The following is a 13,937-nucleotide window of genomic DNA, read 5'->3' as shown; positions in this document are numbered from 1 at the left end:
ATGTTCCTTAAAACCTTTGGTCATGTATATTTTGTTTACTATGGTTTATGTCAAAACAAATAGTGTCAAAATTTACATCGTCTCGTCATTCTAGATAAAAAAATATTATAAAAATTAATTGGATTGATTATAATGGTTCTACTGTTGTAATTTATTTTGGCTATTACTAGGGGTGTCTCTCGTTTACGATAAAAGATGGGCTTCTTTGGTGGAACACAGGATACTTCTGTTGTGGATGAAGTTGGTGAGTCATATGTTTTGCGACGTTTTTCAATTTTTATGGTTTTTATTACTAATCGAATAAGCAAACGTACTTTGTTAGTATCATTGACCATTCATTATAGTAAAACGACTGAGTTGCATTTTCAGAAAACGCAACGAGCGAAAAATCGGTTGACGAAGATTGGAGTATTATTATAAATATTTGTGATAAGGCTGGTAAATCTAGCGAAGATTCCAAAGCATATTTAAAAGCGATTGTGAAACGTTTATTCAATACCGATCCCCACATTGGAGTCAAAGCTGTAACGGTAAGTTTGCCCTCAGTTAATTGTAAAAATCATTTAACATATGTGTACTGTTAAATAAATAAAATTGCCAAATGTTCCATTTGATAAAAATGTTACAATTTCAGTTCAAACCTAATTTAAAAACTTGAAAATAAATAGGGATGATATTGATAAAACCATGGATTTCGATTTTTTTATAAAAGTCATTTTGCTAGAGATTTCTGTAAATTTGTTCACTCTGTGAAAGAAGGCCAAGTTAAGTCTTATTATCTTGATTGTCCTTGTTTACTTCTAGCTGTCTGCAAGTAGCATAACAGTGGCAATTCCTTGAATCCAAGTGTTTCTTTACTATTCTTCTATTTTTATTTTTTTTTTGCTGACAATGTATCTAAGTGAAAAGAAGTTTTATTGTTTTTAAATCTGTCTAGGATGTTTCAAATTCAGTTTGGTTGTGTTTCTTTTAGCTTTTGGATGCCTGTGTGAAGAATTCTGGAAAAACATTCCACATTGAAGTGGCTTCTAGAGATTTTGAAAATGATTTTGTAAAGCTGATGCAAAAGGGGCATCCCACAGTTAGTAAAAAATTAAGAGAGTCCCTGAAACGTTGGGCAGAAAATGAATTTAAATCTGATGGTCAACTTAGCCTTATTCCATCTTTGTACCATAAATTAAAAAGTACATATGACTTTTCCACATCAGAGACAGTAAGTTTGATTGTTTTTCAAGAAAAAGTATTTATCCATTTTGTTTAAACAGCCTGTTAAAAAATCTGCTGCTGCGAACAAAGACCCAAATGTTGTGGAATCTCAAGAAGAAGAAGAACAAATTTTAAAGGCTATAGAACTATCTTTGAAAGATACTTCAGGATCCCCAAGGACGAAAAATAGCTCACTATATCCTTCCATTGCTGCGAGTGCTGTCTCAACTGGTTCCTCTTCGACAGCCGCTCCAGTGAAAGAACCGCGAAAAGTTCGAGCTTTGTATGACTTTGAAGCTGCAGAGGACAACGAATTGACATTTACTGCGGGAGAAATCAGTAAGCAATCTTTTTCTTTTGTTTTGCTCTAAAATATTGTGGTAAGTAACAAAATTGATACAAAATTGCAGTTATGGTAATTGATGACTCAGATTCAAATTGGTGGAAGGGAAGCAACCAAAGAGGCGAAGGCCTGTTTCCTGCAAACTTTGTCACAGCCGATTTGTCAGTTGAACCAGAAAAGTCCAGTAAGAAATATTTAGGTTTGTCCGTATAATGCTGACTAAAATCTGTATTTTTAATAGAACAAGATCAAAATAAAAAGTCAGTACAATTTAAAGATGATGTAAAGGTAGCTGAAAAAGGACTGCAAGAAGTGGAAATAAATGAATCCAAAATCGACCAACTCTTACATTTGTTACATGAAGCTGATCCAACTAATCCTGAAAAAGACACTCCAGAAATGCTTAACCTTGAACGTAAGATCCTTTAAAATTTTTATTACATTATATTATTAAGTGGTTCACTAAAATATTGCTTTCTATAATCATTTGTAGGGGAAGTTGTTGCAATGGGTCCATTAATTGACTCTGAGTTAGAAAGAGTTGACCGTAAGCACGCTAAACTTACAAAACTGAGTGCGGATCTAGTCGAGGGTTTAGGTTTATATCACTCACTCATGAAGGAACCTCAATTTCCACTTCTAAATAAAGGAGTGTACTCATATCCAGCACCTTCGGGGTCAGTGGTAAGATTTATCATTTTATAGAACACTTTACTATTGAATTGTGTTAGTAAATATTTTAATGTTAATTTTCCCTTCAGCCGTTTGCCGGTACCTTGCCCCCCCAAACTATGCAACCTCCTCCTGGTATAATGAATCCTCCACAACATTCCCTTGCTCATACTGTACCCGGACCGCCTGGGCTTCCTCCAGGTGTTCAAGAGCGTCTCCCCTACCAACCTCCCCAACTGCAGCATTATTCCCTGCCAGGAATGCCCCATTCAAGTGGCATGCCGTTGCATCAATTGCCTCAACCTGGAAGTGTCCTATCTGGTCTGCAACCTCGTGGAGCACAACAGGCAGGTGTTTCCCAACATATTCCGCCACAGCATCTGGGGGCGGATCATAGGAGAATAGACAACCGTTTGGTCCATCATGTTCCACTTAAGTGAGTTCCTTTTTCTAATAAATTGATTAAAGGGGATATTAATCTTGCTGAGTGCATGTGATACATGCTGCAGACTTAGATTAAATAAAATTTTTACAAAAATGTTTCGCTCTATATTTGTCTGTCCTAGTATGCCAAATTTCCTACCGCCACCAGGAATGACCCAGCCAGGTTATCCACAAAACTCGATGCCTTTGCAGAACGGACCTACACAGCAGCAACCGCAATATGTTTCTTCTAGTACCGATATAATACACTGAGAGAAATACTTTATATTGATCCACCCTTAGCAAATAGTATATGAATTCTCCAAATGTGATGATGTATCTAGTTTGTATGGTTTATCGCATAATGTAAAAACTTACATTTATTTTTGGTTTGAAATTGGTTTCCAATTTTGGGCAATTGAACATGATTGGTTATTTTATATTATCAGAGATTATATAACTGTAGTGTTGCGTTATTTATTTGAGTTAAACATCTTATCTATCGAAAGTAAATTGGTATAAATGGCACCATCATATTCGGTGGTTGAATTCGAAAATGAAAAACAAAAGGAAAGATCTGCTTGGTGGAATCTGAATTGGAAGTCTTTGAAACATTAACCAACCCCAGGATATTTTTGGTTGGTAATATATAATATATTTATGCAAAAAGATATATATTTCATTCAAAAAGGATACTAAACTAATCCTAACATTAATTGACTTTTAGTTGGGATTGGTTGCAGATATCACGAAAATTGATAGAGCCTTATGAGTTGCAGTTATTGAGTCAGTAAGCTGTTTGAGTTAAAGTTAAATGTTTTTGTTGAAATTGTACATTCGCATATATTAATTAAAATACGTATTTTATTGAAAAAGGTTGTGTTATTTGTGTAAAAAAGTTTCCCCGCGGAAATATATGTTATATTAAAAAAAAGACAAAAAAATAATTTGAAACCATATTTTTGCAACTTAAATTGGACTTTTCTAAATAAACCGAATAACTTTTGTAATCAAAGCTTGTCATTTTCTAGTGACTAGTGGTTTGTTAAGTAGCGACCTTTAAAATTTCCAATACTCGTAAACATTTTAATTGCAAAATAATTCAAAATATGGTTACAGGAATGTCTTAAAATCGCCAAAAAAATCAAAAACTAAATCACATAATGCGGATCGTTTTAGAAAAACACCACACGAATTTAAGATGGAAATGAAGGAAATATGGAATTGCTCAAAGGATAATATAATATAATACTCCACGTAGTTAGATGTAGTATTTTTATTTAGCCACTTTTAGTTCTCATGTTGGGTACACGAGAAACGTCAATTCATCGAAAGTTTAGTTGGTCCATACTATATTTAATTTGAACTGGTTCTGTAGTAAGTATACATATTTATATTTGCTATAAATACCTTTTATAACTTGATAAAACTATTGGTTTAAAAATATTTGATTCAAACATTTTTTTTCTGTTAAAGAAAAAATTGAACTAAAAGAAAATGAAAATTATATTCATAACAGATTTATATAGTCGCCAACAAAGCTTATCTACTATATACATTTTTGAGATTTTTTTTATTTATTATGTTATCCTATGCTAGCCATTTCTAGCACACTAATTTTTAACCAATATGCTTAATACTACCGACAAAATGCAATCCGCCGAGATTATAAAGTATTCGGTAAAGGTGAAGGTAATTTCAAATCTTTCTCAACAGTTACGAAACCTTACACGTAGATCTTTTGCGCGGATTAATTGTCAGAGTCTATGAAGTATGACACTTCACGTAGAGCTGAACTTAGGCACAGTTAATGACGATGACTCTGTTTGCTGTGACTTGTAAAGTTTAAAATGCTCGAATGTTAGAAGTTTTCAACGATTCCCTGACATGTTTTTTTATGTTGTCCACTACCTCGTCGCTGCTGTGGGTACCTCCTATGTCGGGCGTTTGAATTTTATCGATTGATAATGTTTGAGTAATCGCGTCGTTTATTATATTCGCATGTTCGTCTTTGTCTAAGTATCGAAGCAGATCTACGGAAGCATTAAGCATAGCCGTCGGATTCAAATTATTTTCATCTGTAAAAAAAATTACAATTACGAAATAATACACCTCTTCACCACGCGACTTCTTTCGTGGTTGTATAATACATCCACCCAAAGATAGCGCTAGGCGAAAATTGACCTAAATTGACAAATTTCAATTCCTATATCTTCATTTGTTGACAGGACCGGATCCAAATCGTAATAAAAGAAGTCAAACACCCGATTCCGATCCACCATATTTGTTCTTTATTGGTTTTAACTTTTAATTTTAAGCATATTATACGCATATTTTGCAATATGTTTAAAGTGACGGCATATGCACAAATCTTACAAAATTATTTACAGGGTCGTTCTTAGATTGGCAACATATTATATTAAAACAGTTAATATTACTTCGATTTCAGTCAACGTCACATACGCGTTTTTTCTTTAGATCCTCCAGAGGTTTGCCTTTACTGAATTTTCTTAAGTAACTTGAATTAATATTGAACCATAATATAATAAGAAAGGATGCTTACAACACGCACGTCGTTCTTAGCCCTAATTAAAAAGTGGCAACAAGCGAGTCCTCAAAAAATTAGGCATTTTGAGAGCCGAAAAGTTAAATATTGTAAACAAATTTGCAAAATTGCACAGCAAAATAAAAATTGACTTAATGGCACGTAAATTAGTACCTTAGAATTTTAAGAAAGTGAATCTCGCCGTTTCATTTTACAATAATCCAAATGTTCCCATGTGAGTAATAAAAACTCAATATGAATGTTAATATCTTCAGTTTTTAATTTTTAGTTTTTCGAAAACCTAGTTCAGATTTGAAAATTTGACACCCTTTTAAATTGGAGTCGTGAAGAATTAGAGGCAGTAAGTAATATAAATTATTTTGAAACTATTTTTTTATTATCTTACATGATCAAAGTATATTTTCATTTTCTATTCATAAAACCGTCCAGCTCAAAAATTCTGGAATAAATTTCAAAGTTGGCCCATACCTACCTAAAAAAGTGAGATGACGAGATCCAGCTTCGAACAAAGCGCAAGTGCCTCCGTAATTTTGACCTGACATCAGTCCAGGTCCTCCGATAAGTCCACATGCTATATTCGACAGTATATTACCGTAGAGATTAGGGGTAATTATCACATCGAATATATGCGGCTTTTGGACCAGCTGCATGGTACAATTATCAATAATCATAGCGTTCACCTCTATCTGCGGATAATCATTTGCCACGTTTTTGACAACCTCCATGAATAAGCCATCCGAGAGTTTCCTAAAATCGTTGATGATAGATTGAAAAAACTAACTAATATTGAGTTTACTTTGCATCAAAAAATTTCTTTTTCGGAGAAATTTTCACATTACTGTTTTAAGTCATTTTTGCAGAATTTTACGTTGAGTTCGCTATTTTTTTTACGGAATACTATACAAGGTGTTATTGAAATGACATCACATAATTTAATAAATGAATCTCATGGTTGAGGGACAACCGGCAAATATTCTCGTTATATCAAGATTTATTGTGATTTTGATCTAGTTTTCACCTCTTATTTACTTAGTTTAGTGTGTTTAAAATACTTTATGTTGATTAAAAAAAGTTATTTTACAAAATTGTGTGAAAAATATAATACGGGATCGTATAAAAGTTACAAGCCTTGGAAATCCTAAAATACTGAATTAGAAAAAACTCAAATTTCTCAGACTAAAAAACGCCCAGGTAAAGTATGTTCATAGATATAAGAAAGTGACTAACTGATACGAATTAAGGAAAGACTCGGGAAAGCTGTAAGAATGAAATATGGCCGAACAGGTCCGTACTTTGCTTAGAATTTAATTATTTGGGGTTTTGTTAGGAAAGATACTAAACGATATTTATTTATTTATGTACGTAATTATGTCTAAATCTAAAATAAAATTACAAATTATTTTTATTACCTACTTAAATTACTTAAAATTATTCACATAATATATCAGTACCATTATCGCTATCATCGCCTGTTCTAATTATTATTTGTTCTATATTATTTGCAATTTGGATATACGATTGTTCTGTTTTTTTCTATATATTTAACAGAATTTGCCCAACTTTGTGGAGGGATGTTAAAAACTTCGCTTTCTTTGAGGACATTGGAGTTAACACGGGGAAAAGATTGATATGGCGAATGGCAGATTTGAGTTGATGCCAAACATGTTCAATGGGATTAAATATACAGTGGTATGCTCTGTATGCCCTAGATTTTTTTTTGCTTTTTGGTATAATCTTCGTGAAAATAATTGTCGTTATTATACATGTAGTTTTGGATTGTTGCTTTTGTGTCACATGAGGAAGGAGTTTTAGTCAACTGTCTACTGCATTGTCCATTACAATGACGCTATTAGGAGGAATGTTTGGAACTAGTTTGTTTTTAAACCAACTCTCAAATAAATCAGCAGTGGTGTCTTAATTATAATCCAGAGAAGAATCTTTAATATTTTTCGCAGACAGAGAAAGTCCATTTGGAATCCAACCATATTTAGAGCCAGCATGCAAAATAGTTATTGTTTTACCTCTTTTTGATGGCGCGTTTGTTTTACACTTATCAGTTGAGTCAACCCAACCCAACCCAACCTTTTTCCTCGCTGAAATGCGATTATTCACAATTTTCAATACAGTTGGTTTTGTAATTTTCGTTAATGTGGCCGTTTCTTCTAAAGAAGCTTGCTTGCTGGCACCACGTTCAGTGAGAATCAAATAAACATTATTTACAACTTCCTTAGTCTCAATAGAATAGTGTTTTGTACATTTGGGCGGGAGAATCTCCTGAGATACACTAGACTTGCACATATTTTGCATAATTCGCACACGATTCAACACACGCTGTATTACATACGAAATAAGAATGATTACTAATAAACTTAAACTAAGTAGTATACCAAACCAAAGAATATTAAACACAGGTAGGCATAAAATTATTTTCTATTACGGACCACAATTTTACCTGAATTTAAATTTCGAAACTTTAGGTAATAATCTTGTTGCATTGTATGTTAATGACCACCCTTGGATAATGCCATTCAAAAGTAATTGGTCACTTTCTTATATCTATGAACAGACCATACAAATTATTTTTCAGAAGTCAGAAGAGACTAAAATAAAAATAAAACTCTGACACATTGCATCTCGATAAAGAAGCATTTTTAATTACTCGTTCATACCAACTTTTTACCTTCAAAAAATAGCAAATAAGGAGCCACTCACATAATATTGGCCTTATGGACGATGGTAACCTTTTTTCGATTGTTTTTCAATGCAAAATCGAACGTCCACCTGGCAAACCTTTCTGTGTTTTCTGCGGTGATGATTTTTAAACTTTCCACTAGTCCGGGTTTCGTTTCATGTTCCAGCATTCCGTACTCACCTTCAGTGTTTTGCCTACATATATACAAATCTAGGTTTGAATATCTACACCTTATATTTTTGTAACTCTTTACATGTACCAAACATGTAAACAAATCTAGCTCAGTTCTTAACGCAACGTTAGAGGATATGGCCAAATTTGGACTAGCTATATTTCCCTACAAAATAGTGAATAGAATTTTTATTCCAATGTAATAATTCCTATTGTTCTTTTTTCGTTTCAAGACAAAAAAACCGCATAATATTTTGCTAATTTTTATTTTTTTTACTAACTTTCAGCCCAACCCCATTTCGATGCATTGATGTGATGGCCATCTGGGCAAACACGTTGGTTTCTTGTTCATTTTCGCTGCCATTATACGAAATTACCTCAAAATCGATTGGAACGCGGGCTGTTTTATAGACATCTTCAACGTAAGACATTAATTTTGGGCCTGGGTTGACACCTAAAGAGCAATAACAATTTCATTTTATTTAAATTTGTATTAATTAATTAATTTAATTACAGAATTGCAACGGTACATGAATTTACTTGATAGAATGCTGAGCACTACGAGTACCGAATAAGTTTGAATTTTATCAAACTACATACACAGTAGCCTGTGAAGTTTCTTTGGAAAATACATATCTATATATTTTTTCATAAGTGTACTATAATTGTACTAGGTGAGCAAGCGGCTGTATAACCGAAACCGCAAAAAAAAGTACAACCGATTTGAAAAAACTGAAAGGACATGCTGGAAATAATTTCCAAGTTCATATCCATGCCGTTAGGGGACGGCTATAAACATGTATTGCAGTTCACTTCACTTATTGATAATCCTAGTAAAATTCTGCATCTTCTTGACTCATCACTATTATTTGCAGGGCATCAAAGAAAATCGGGAGGAAGGGAAATGTCTGGTTGATTGAAAGTTTGAGCATATTTGAGCAAATTAGATCTCGCTTATTCAGAAAAAAAATTACCTGTCACAAACTGGTCTTCGCAGGTCCCGCTTGAAGGAGCCCGTCTATACATTTGCAGTTTTAATAACGTTTTTTCTTACATTTTAAACAGAATGATACAATTATTTTAACAGATCGAATTTTTAAGAATATTCCACACCTGCAATTTTTAACAAATCAAAAGGTGTTTTTTTGACAATCACCATGACAACAGTTGAATTTTAGTGGAAGTTTTATCCTTGTGGATTCCTAAGAATCGTAAACCTAGTAGGATTGCCTAATCCCATAAGACATACGTTCACCAAAATAATCAATCGTACGTGGTCGCTTGTGACGTAAGCGAAGTTCTCTAACGGTTTTTGTGTATTCTGTCAATGCATTTGAAGGCGTATTAAACCGTTTGATTTTTTCTTTGAAAAATTGAAATAATTTAAACTAGTGAGTAGTGCGCTTATGTTTGTGTTAATTGTATTTCTGTAAAAACAACTTGGACAAAACAGTGTTTTTAAGCTTTAACAAATACTTTAAAATTGCATGTGCTTGAGTGGCGAGAACTGAGAAAAACAGTATTTTTGACCTTAGACAAAGACTTAAAAGTTTTGTGTTCGTGCTGCTTATTAGCGGTGTTATTAGTTAGGAGGTAAGCTCGAAATATTATTAAATATTACATAATAATATAGGTAAAGGTAAGAAATACATTTCTTTTACCTTTTTCAGTGGGATAAGTTACATCAAAAAATAGTTAGGTTTGCCTGGAACGAGATGTATGGGTGCAATAACAACAATTTTGATGAAAAAGCAAGTTCTCGAAAATGTAGTTTTCATTGCTTTCCCAAAGGGAAAGATGTAGTATACCGAATTATTCGGAACGAGTGGATAGTTCGATGTGGAAAATGATTACGAAAGATACTTTCAAAATGAGTTATTAGGTTTTTTGTTTTTAGTAACACATTAAATTTACGTTTTAGGTTTACCTTTAAAAAAGATTCTAAAAAAAACTGCTGTTCCCGCCCTATTATTATTTAACCAGAAGCCACCAACAGACACGCCTGTTTACAATTTACATAACGAGTCCCAAAGCAGTGGATCTAAGGATCAATCTGATTTTAATCAGGGTGCTAAGAAAACTGCTGAAGATGCTTTGAGTACATTGCGGGCTACTTCGGTAAAAAACACAAAACAGATATCCCCAATTTAGGAGATTATACTTATAAAATTACCACAGATCATCATTATATATATATATATATATATATATATATATATATATATATATATATATATATATATATATATATATATATTCTCACGTATTGATTCACGGATGGAAAAATGTGATGACACTATATTCCGGGATATCATCCGTTCGCTCGTTGAACTCCGACTGGAATCCCGCATCCGACTGGAATCCTGCAAATCCTGCATCCGACTGGAATCCTGCAGACGTTTCGCCAAAATCTCACTTGGCATCTTCAATGCTCGCGCTCCGAAAACACTTCGAACACAGTGTTCGAAGTGTTTTGGTTAGTTATATATATATATATATATATATATATATATATATATATATATATATATATATATATATATATATATATATATATATATATATATATATATATATCCCTTGGGTAGAACAGTTATCATATGGGGGCCTTATAAAGCCTTTTGATCTTTTTTTGTAAGCAGAAATTTAAAAGCAAAAAATTTTTGCGAGATGATACCCGCAGAAAAAAAATTAGAAAGTATGGTCAAATTGTGAAATAAAGATTTTAGTATATGTAGTAATATGTATTTTTTATGTATAAATACATATTATAATTTACATACCACCTATAAATAGTTGTTTTGTATGCTTAATATATTTTTTGTTTTTTAATATGTTCTTCAATATATCCAAAAATAGGGATTTCTGGTTTCTAGTATTTGTTGATTTTTGTATATTTAAAATGGTAGAATGCCGTAAAACACAAAGTTTTATAAGTAAATTGTTTTGTTCTCTAGTTTAATGTATTTATATGTAACACTATTTAATTAATATATGTATTTCAAGATAATAGATATAAGCCAAACTTGATTTATAGCGAATCAATTTTGATTGGTTAAAAACTACTGTTGTGGAAATTTTCTTACCGGATACTATACGAGGTCAAATAAAAAAGCCTTCCACAATATATCTGTAATGGATTATTATAATAAATAATTAAAACAACAATTAAAATAACCGTAATAATAACATAATCGGAAATAAGTGTGAATTCTGCCTTACTGCTCCAACTAATTTCCACTTCCTTTCTGTCAGTTTAGTTATAAAATGTTATATTATTTGCCCATCCTGTATATTAATTTTGGTTATATCGGAAGATGATATTTGATTTGTTATTTGAAATTTATATTATTGCATGCTATAAAAATTACTAGTTTTTTGTTTACTTCGGTTCAGTCCTTTTGGATATATAAAGTTTTACCTAATAACGATTATATATTTTAATAAATAAATGAATTAGTAACAATTGAAAAAATAGCCAAAACTACAGACTAATTATTCAAACAGTAATGTTTTCATGAATATTAACAAATTTTAAGTTTCTTATTATATTTATTTTTTCTATCACTCATCCTGATAATTATTTCCTATTGTAATATTTGCGTGTCTCTTTTTCTTAAAATGTCCTCATCAGTGGGATAGACTCATGGATTTTTTTGGAAGTTAATTACTTTAATTTCGGGGTTAGAATTTAAATAACAAAACCCTTATTCAAGTTGAAATAAAGTCCTAAACAAATAATTATTTGCAAAAAATTCACAATAGCTATTGTAAATTGATAAATAATTAAAAAAATCAAAATTTTTGTGTTTTATCCGACAAGACTGTAAGGTTTTCAAATTACATCATCCACATGCAAAAAATTCAGGTAAAATGGCCGCCATTATACTTTAGCAAAATCGAAAATACAAACCTGGCAACATAGTAACAATATTCCTGCCTCCATATTTCGTTGGGGCGGCTTCGCCTTTTTTCCGAATTTTTGACTTGTGAACGATCCGGCCTTCGAACGTGTCCGCTGGTAACTCTGTATAGTGCGACTTCGAATAAAGTCGACGCGGTAAACAGAACCATTTCGAAATTCTCGACGCCATTGTTCCACAACGCTAATTGAGAACGCGAACCCGATAGAGGTTTCGTAAGTTGAATGTTGACGCAAATAACGATAAACCAGAGCAGTAATTTTGATAATGCCGAGTATCACTGCTCAAATAAATGGCTGGATTGTGTCACAGAATCTCTTTGACTTTGAGATTTGAGAATTTCTGGCGTTTACAATGCTAATGCTGCAACTTGTTATACTGGCTGTTTTGATAAATAAATAAATAAATAATCAAATACAATTTATAAACATCTAAATTTGCGGAGGGAATCAGCTGGATGTAATTTATTTTTGCAACCGCAATATGAGAACGAAATGGTACTTTAAAGAGGAACGGATCTTTTTTGTTTTTTTTTGTTTTGCACGAAAGGGGGTTTTCTCCAATAACAGAGAATTTATTGCATGTTATTGTCAAATATAGACCCTGTCCAGCAATTTTCGACACAGCACGTGTTTATATTACATTACGATGGGGCCGAATGAAGTCCTTTACTGCTTTTTTATAAATGATCGACCCACACTATAGGGTATTCCCAGAAAAAAAGCAAAAGGTTCTTTATTTGTTAAATTAATGAAATAGTATTGCAAACAGAATCCGATTGTTCAAAAGGGTGGAAATTATTAGGATATTTGACACCCTCTATTTCGAAAGCATTTGTGTGCCTTGTTTTGTAAAGTGAATTGTATCAGACGTCTAGTGTTTGTTAAAATGCCCAAAACTGTCTTCCATACGTTGTGGATAAAGAGTTATCTTGAGTTCACTAGGGATGACACCAATTTGTTTTGGACAGCGTGTTTGAAATTTATAAGTATAAACCAGTATATACTAAAAAAAGGAAGATACATCTTTTTTGGCAAATTTAGGCTCTACAAATTACGTATTCAAGTACATTATTTGTAGTTAATATTTATGCTTATAACATTTTTCTACTGAATTATTTTATAGTAAAAAAAGAAAGATGTATTTAGTTTTTCGGTGAAAGGAAATTGCTGCTGATTTTATCAATTGCGTATTCAAGAAAATTTGTGTTTAGTTAATGTAAACAATTTTAATATATTTATAAAAATTGTCTACTCATTTTTTTCGCGAAAGTAGGATTTTTTTTAATTCGTTTTTTTAACGTTTGTAAACCCAAGTTAATTACTGATTTTTTTGATTTTATAGCTTTATGTGGATAAAAATTTATTCTACAGACAAAATAATAAAAAACAGCGAACAAGCCCGGTGTAACGAGCACTTTCATTCGTTGGAGCTAATATGCCACTTAAAAAACTGAGCAAATCAATTTAAGATCATTTTTGACAAAATATTGTAAATTTAACATACTGGACAAGTCATCTATACGTAAACGTAGTGTTGATGTCATTTACAAGCAAACTGTAAAAAAATGAGTTAAAATTGTTGAAAATAACCCAGGCTTCAAAATCCTAAAATATATTTTGAGAAGTTTTTATAGGCAATTTCACTAATTTCAAAATACAACTAGGTTTGTTTAAATTAGAAACAAACTTAATTTTTTAAATTTATACATTTTAAAACATTTGTGCAGATAGAAGACACAATTTTCTTTTGGGAAAATTAGTTATAAATTGTTTTTATAATTGCAAAGAATTGTTTGTTAATTTACGAATTGTATGTTGTGCAAGTTGCGACTGTTATTGAATTATTAATTATATGTTTTTATAATCCCAAACAATATTTGTATATTTTACAATTTGCTATGGAAGTATCAATGTGTGTAAATATATGAAAACTTTTACT

General features: G+C 31.9%; 2 protein-coding genes across 3 annotated transcripts; one reads left to right on the top strand and one right to left on the bottom strand.

Moving 5' to 3' along the window:
• The first annotated feature begins 55 nt into the window (after positions 1 to 55).
• LOC132696332 (signal transducing adapter molecule 1) lies at positions 56 to 3,519 on the top strand. The gene is made up of 9 exons (XM_060661094.1): positions 56 to 244; positions 370 to 530; positions 974 to 1,213; positions 1,266 to 1,545; positions 1,617 to 1,733; positions 1,791 to 1,964; positions 2,043 to 2,233; positions 2,311 to 2,657; positions 2,788 to 3,519. Exons 1-9 carry the CDS (start codon positions 196 to 198, stop codon positions 2,915 to 2,917), a joined length of 1,689 nt encoding a protein of 562 aa, XP_060517077.1. The 5' UTR covers positions 56 to 195; the 3' UTR covers positions 2,918 to 3,519.
• A 403-nt stretch (positions 3,520 to 3,922) lies between these two features.
• LOC132696801 (uncharacterized) lies at positions 3,923 to 12,185 on the bottom strand. Of its 2 annotated transcripts, none has more exons than XM_060661839.1 (5): positions 11,987 to 12,185; positions 8,355 to 8,527; positions 7,923 to 8,239; positions 5,683 to 5,957; positions 3,923 to 4,722 (listed from the first exon to the last, which is right to left on the bottom strand). In XM_060661839.1, exons 1-5 carry the CDS (start codon positions 12,165 to 12,167, stop codon positions 4,490 to 4,492), a joined length of 1,179 nt encoding a protein of 392 aa, XP_060517822.1. In that variant the 5' UTR covers positions 12,168 to 12,185; the 3' UTR covers positions 3,923 to 4,489. The 2 variants fall into 2 exon arrangements, with proteins under 2 accessions (XP_060517822.1, XP_060517823.1); XM_060661840.1 differs by lacking the exon at positions 11,987 to 12,185 and adding an exon at positions 9,048 to 9,209.
• Positions 12,186 to 13,937: the final 1,752 nt, after the last annotated feature.

The sequence above is a fragment of the Cylas formicarius genome, unplaced genomic scaffold (assembly GCF_029955315.1).
Source record: "Cylas formicarius isolate icCylForm1 unplaced genomic scaffold, icCylForm1.1 PGA_scaffold_1__22_contigs__length_36826433, whole genome shotgun sequence".
Lineage (NCBI taxonomy): Eukaryota > Metazoa > Arthropoda > Insecta > Coleoptera > Brentidae > Cylas > Cylas formicarius.
This window is presented reverse-complemented; position numbering and strand designations above follow the sequence as displayed.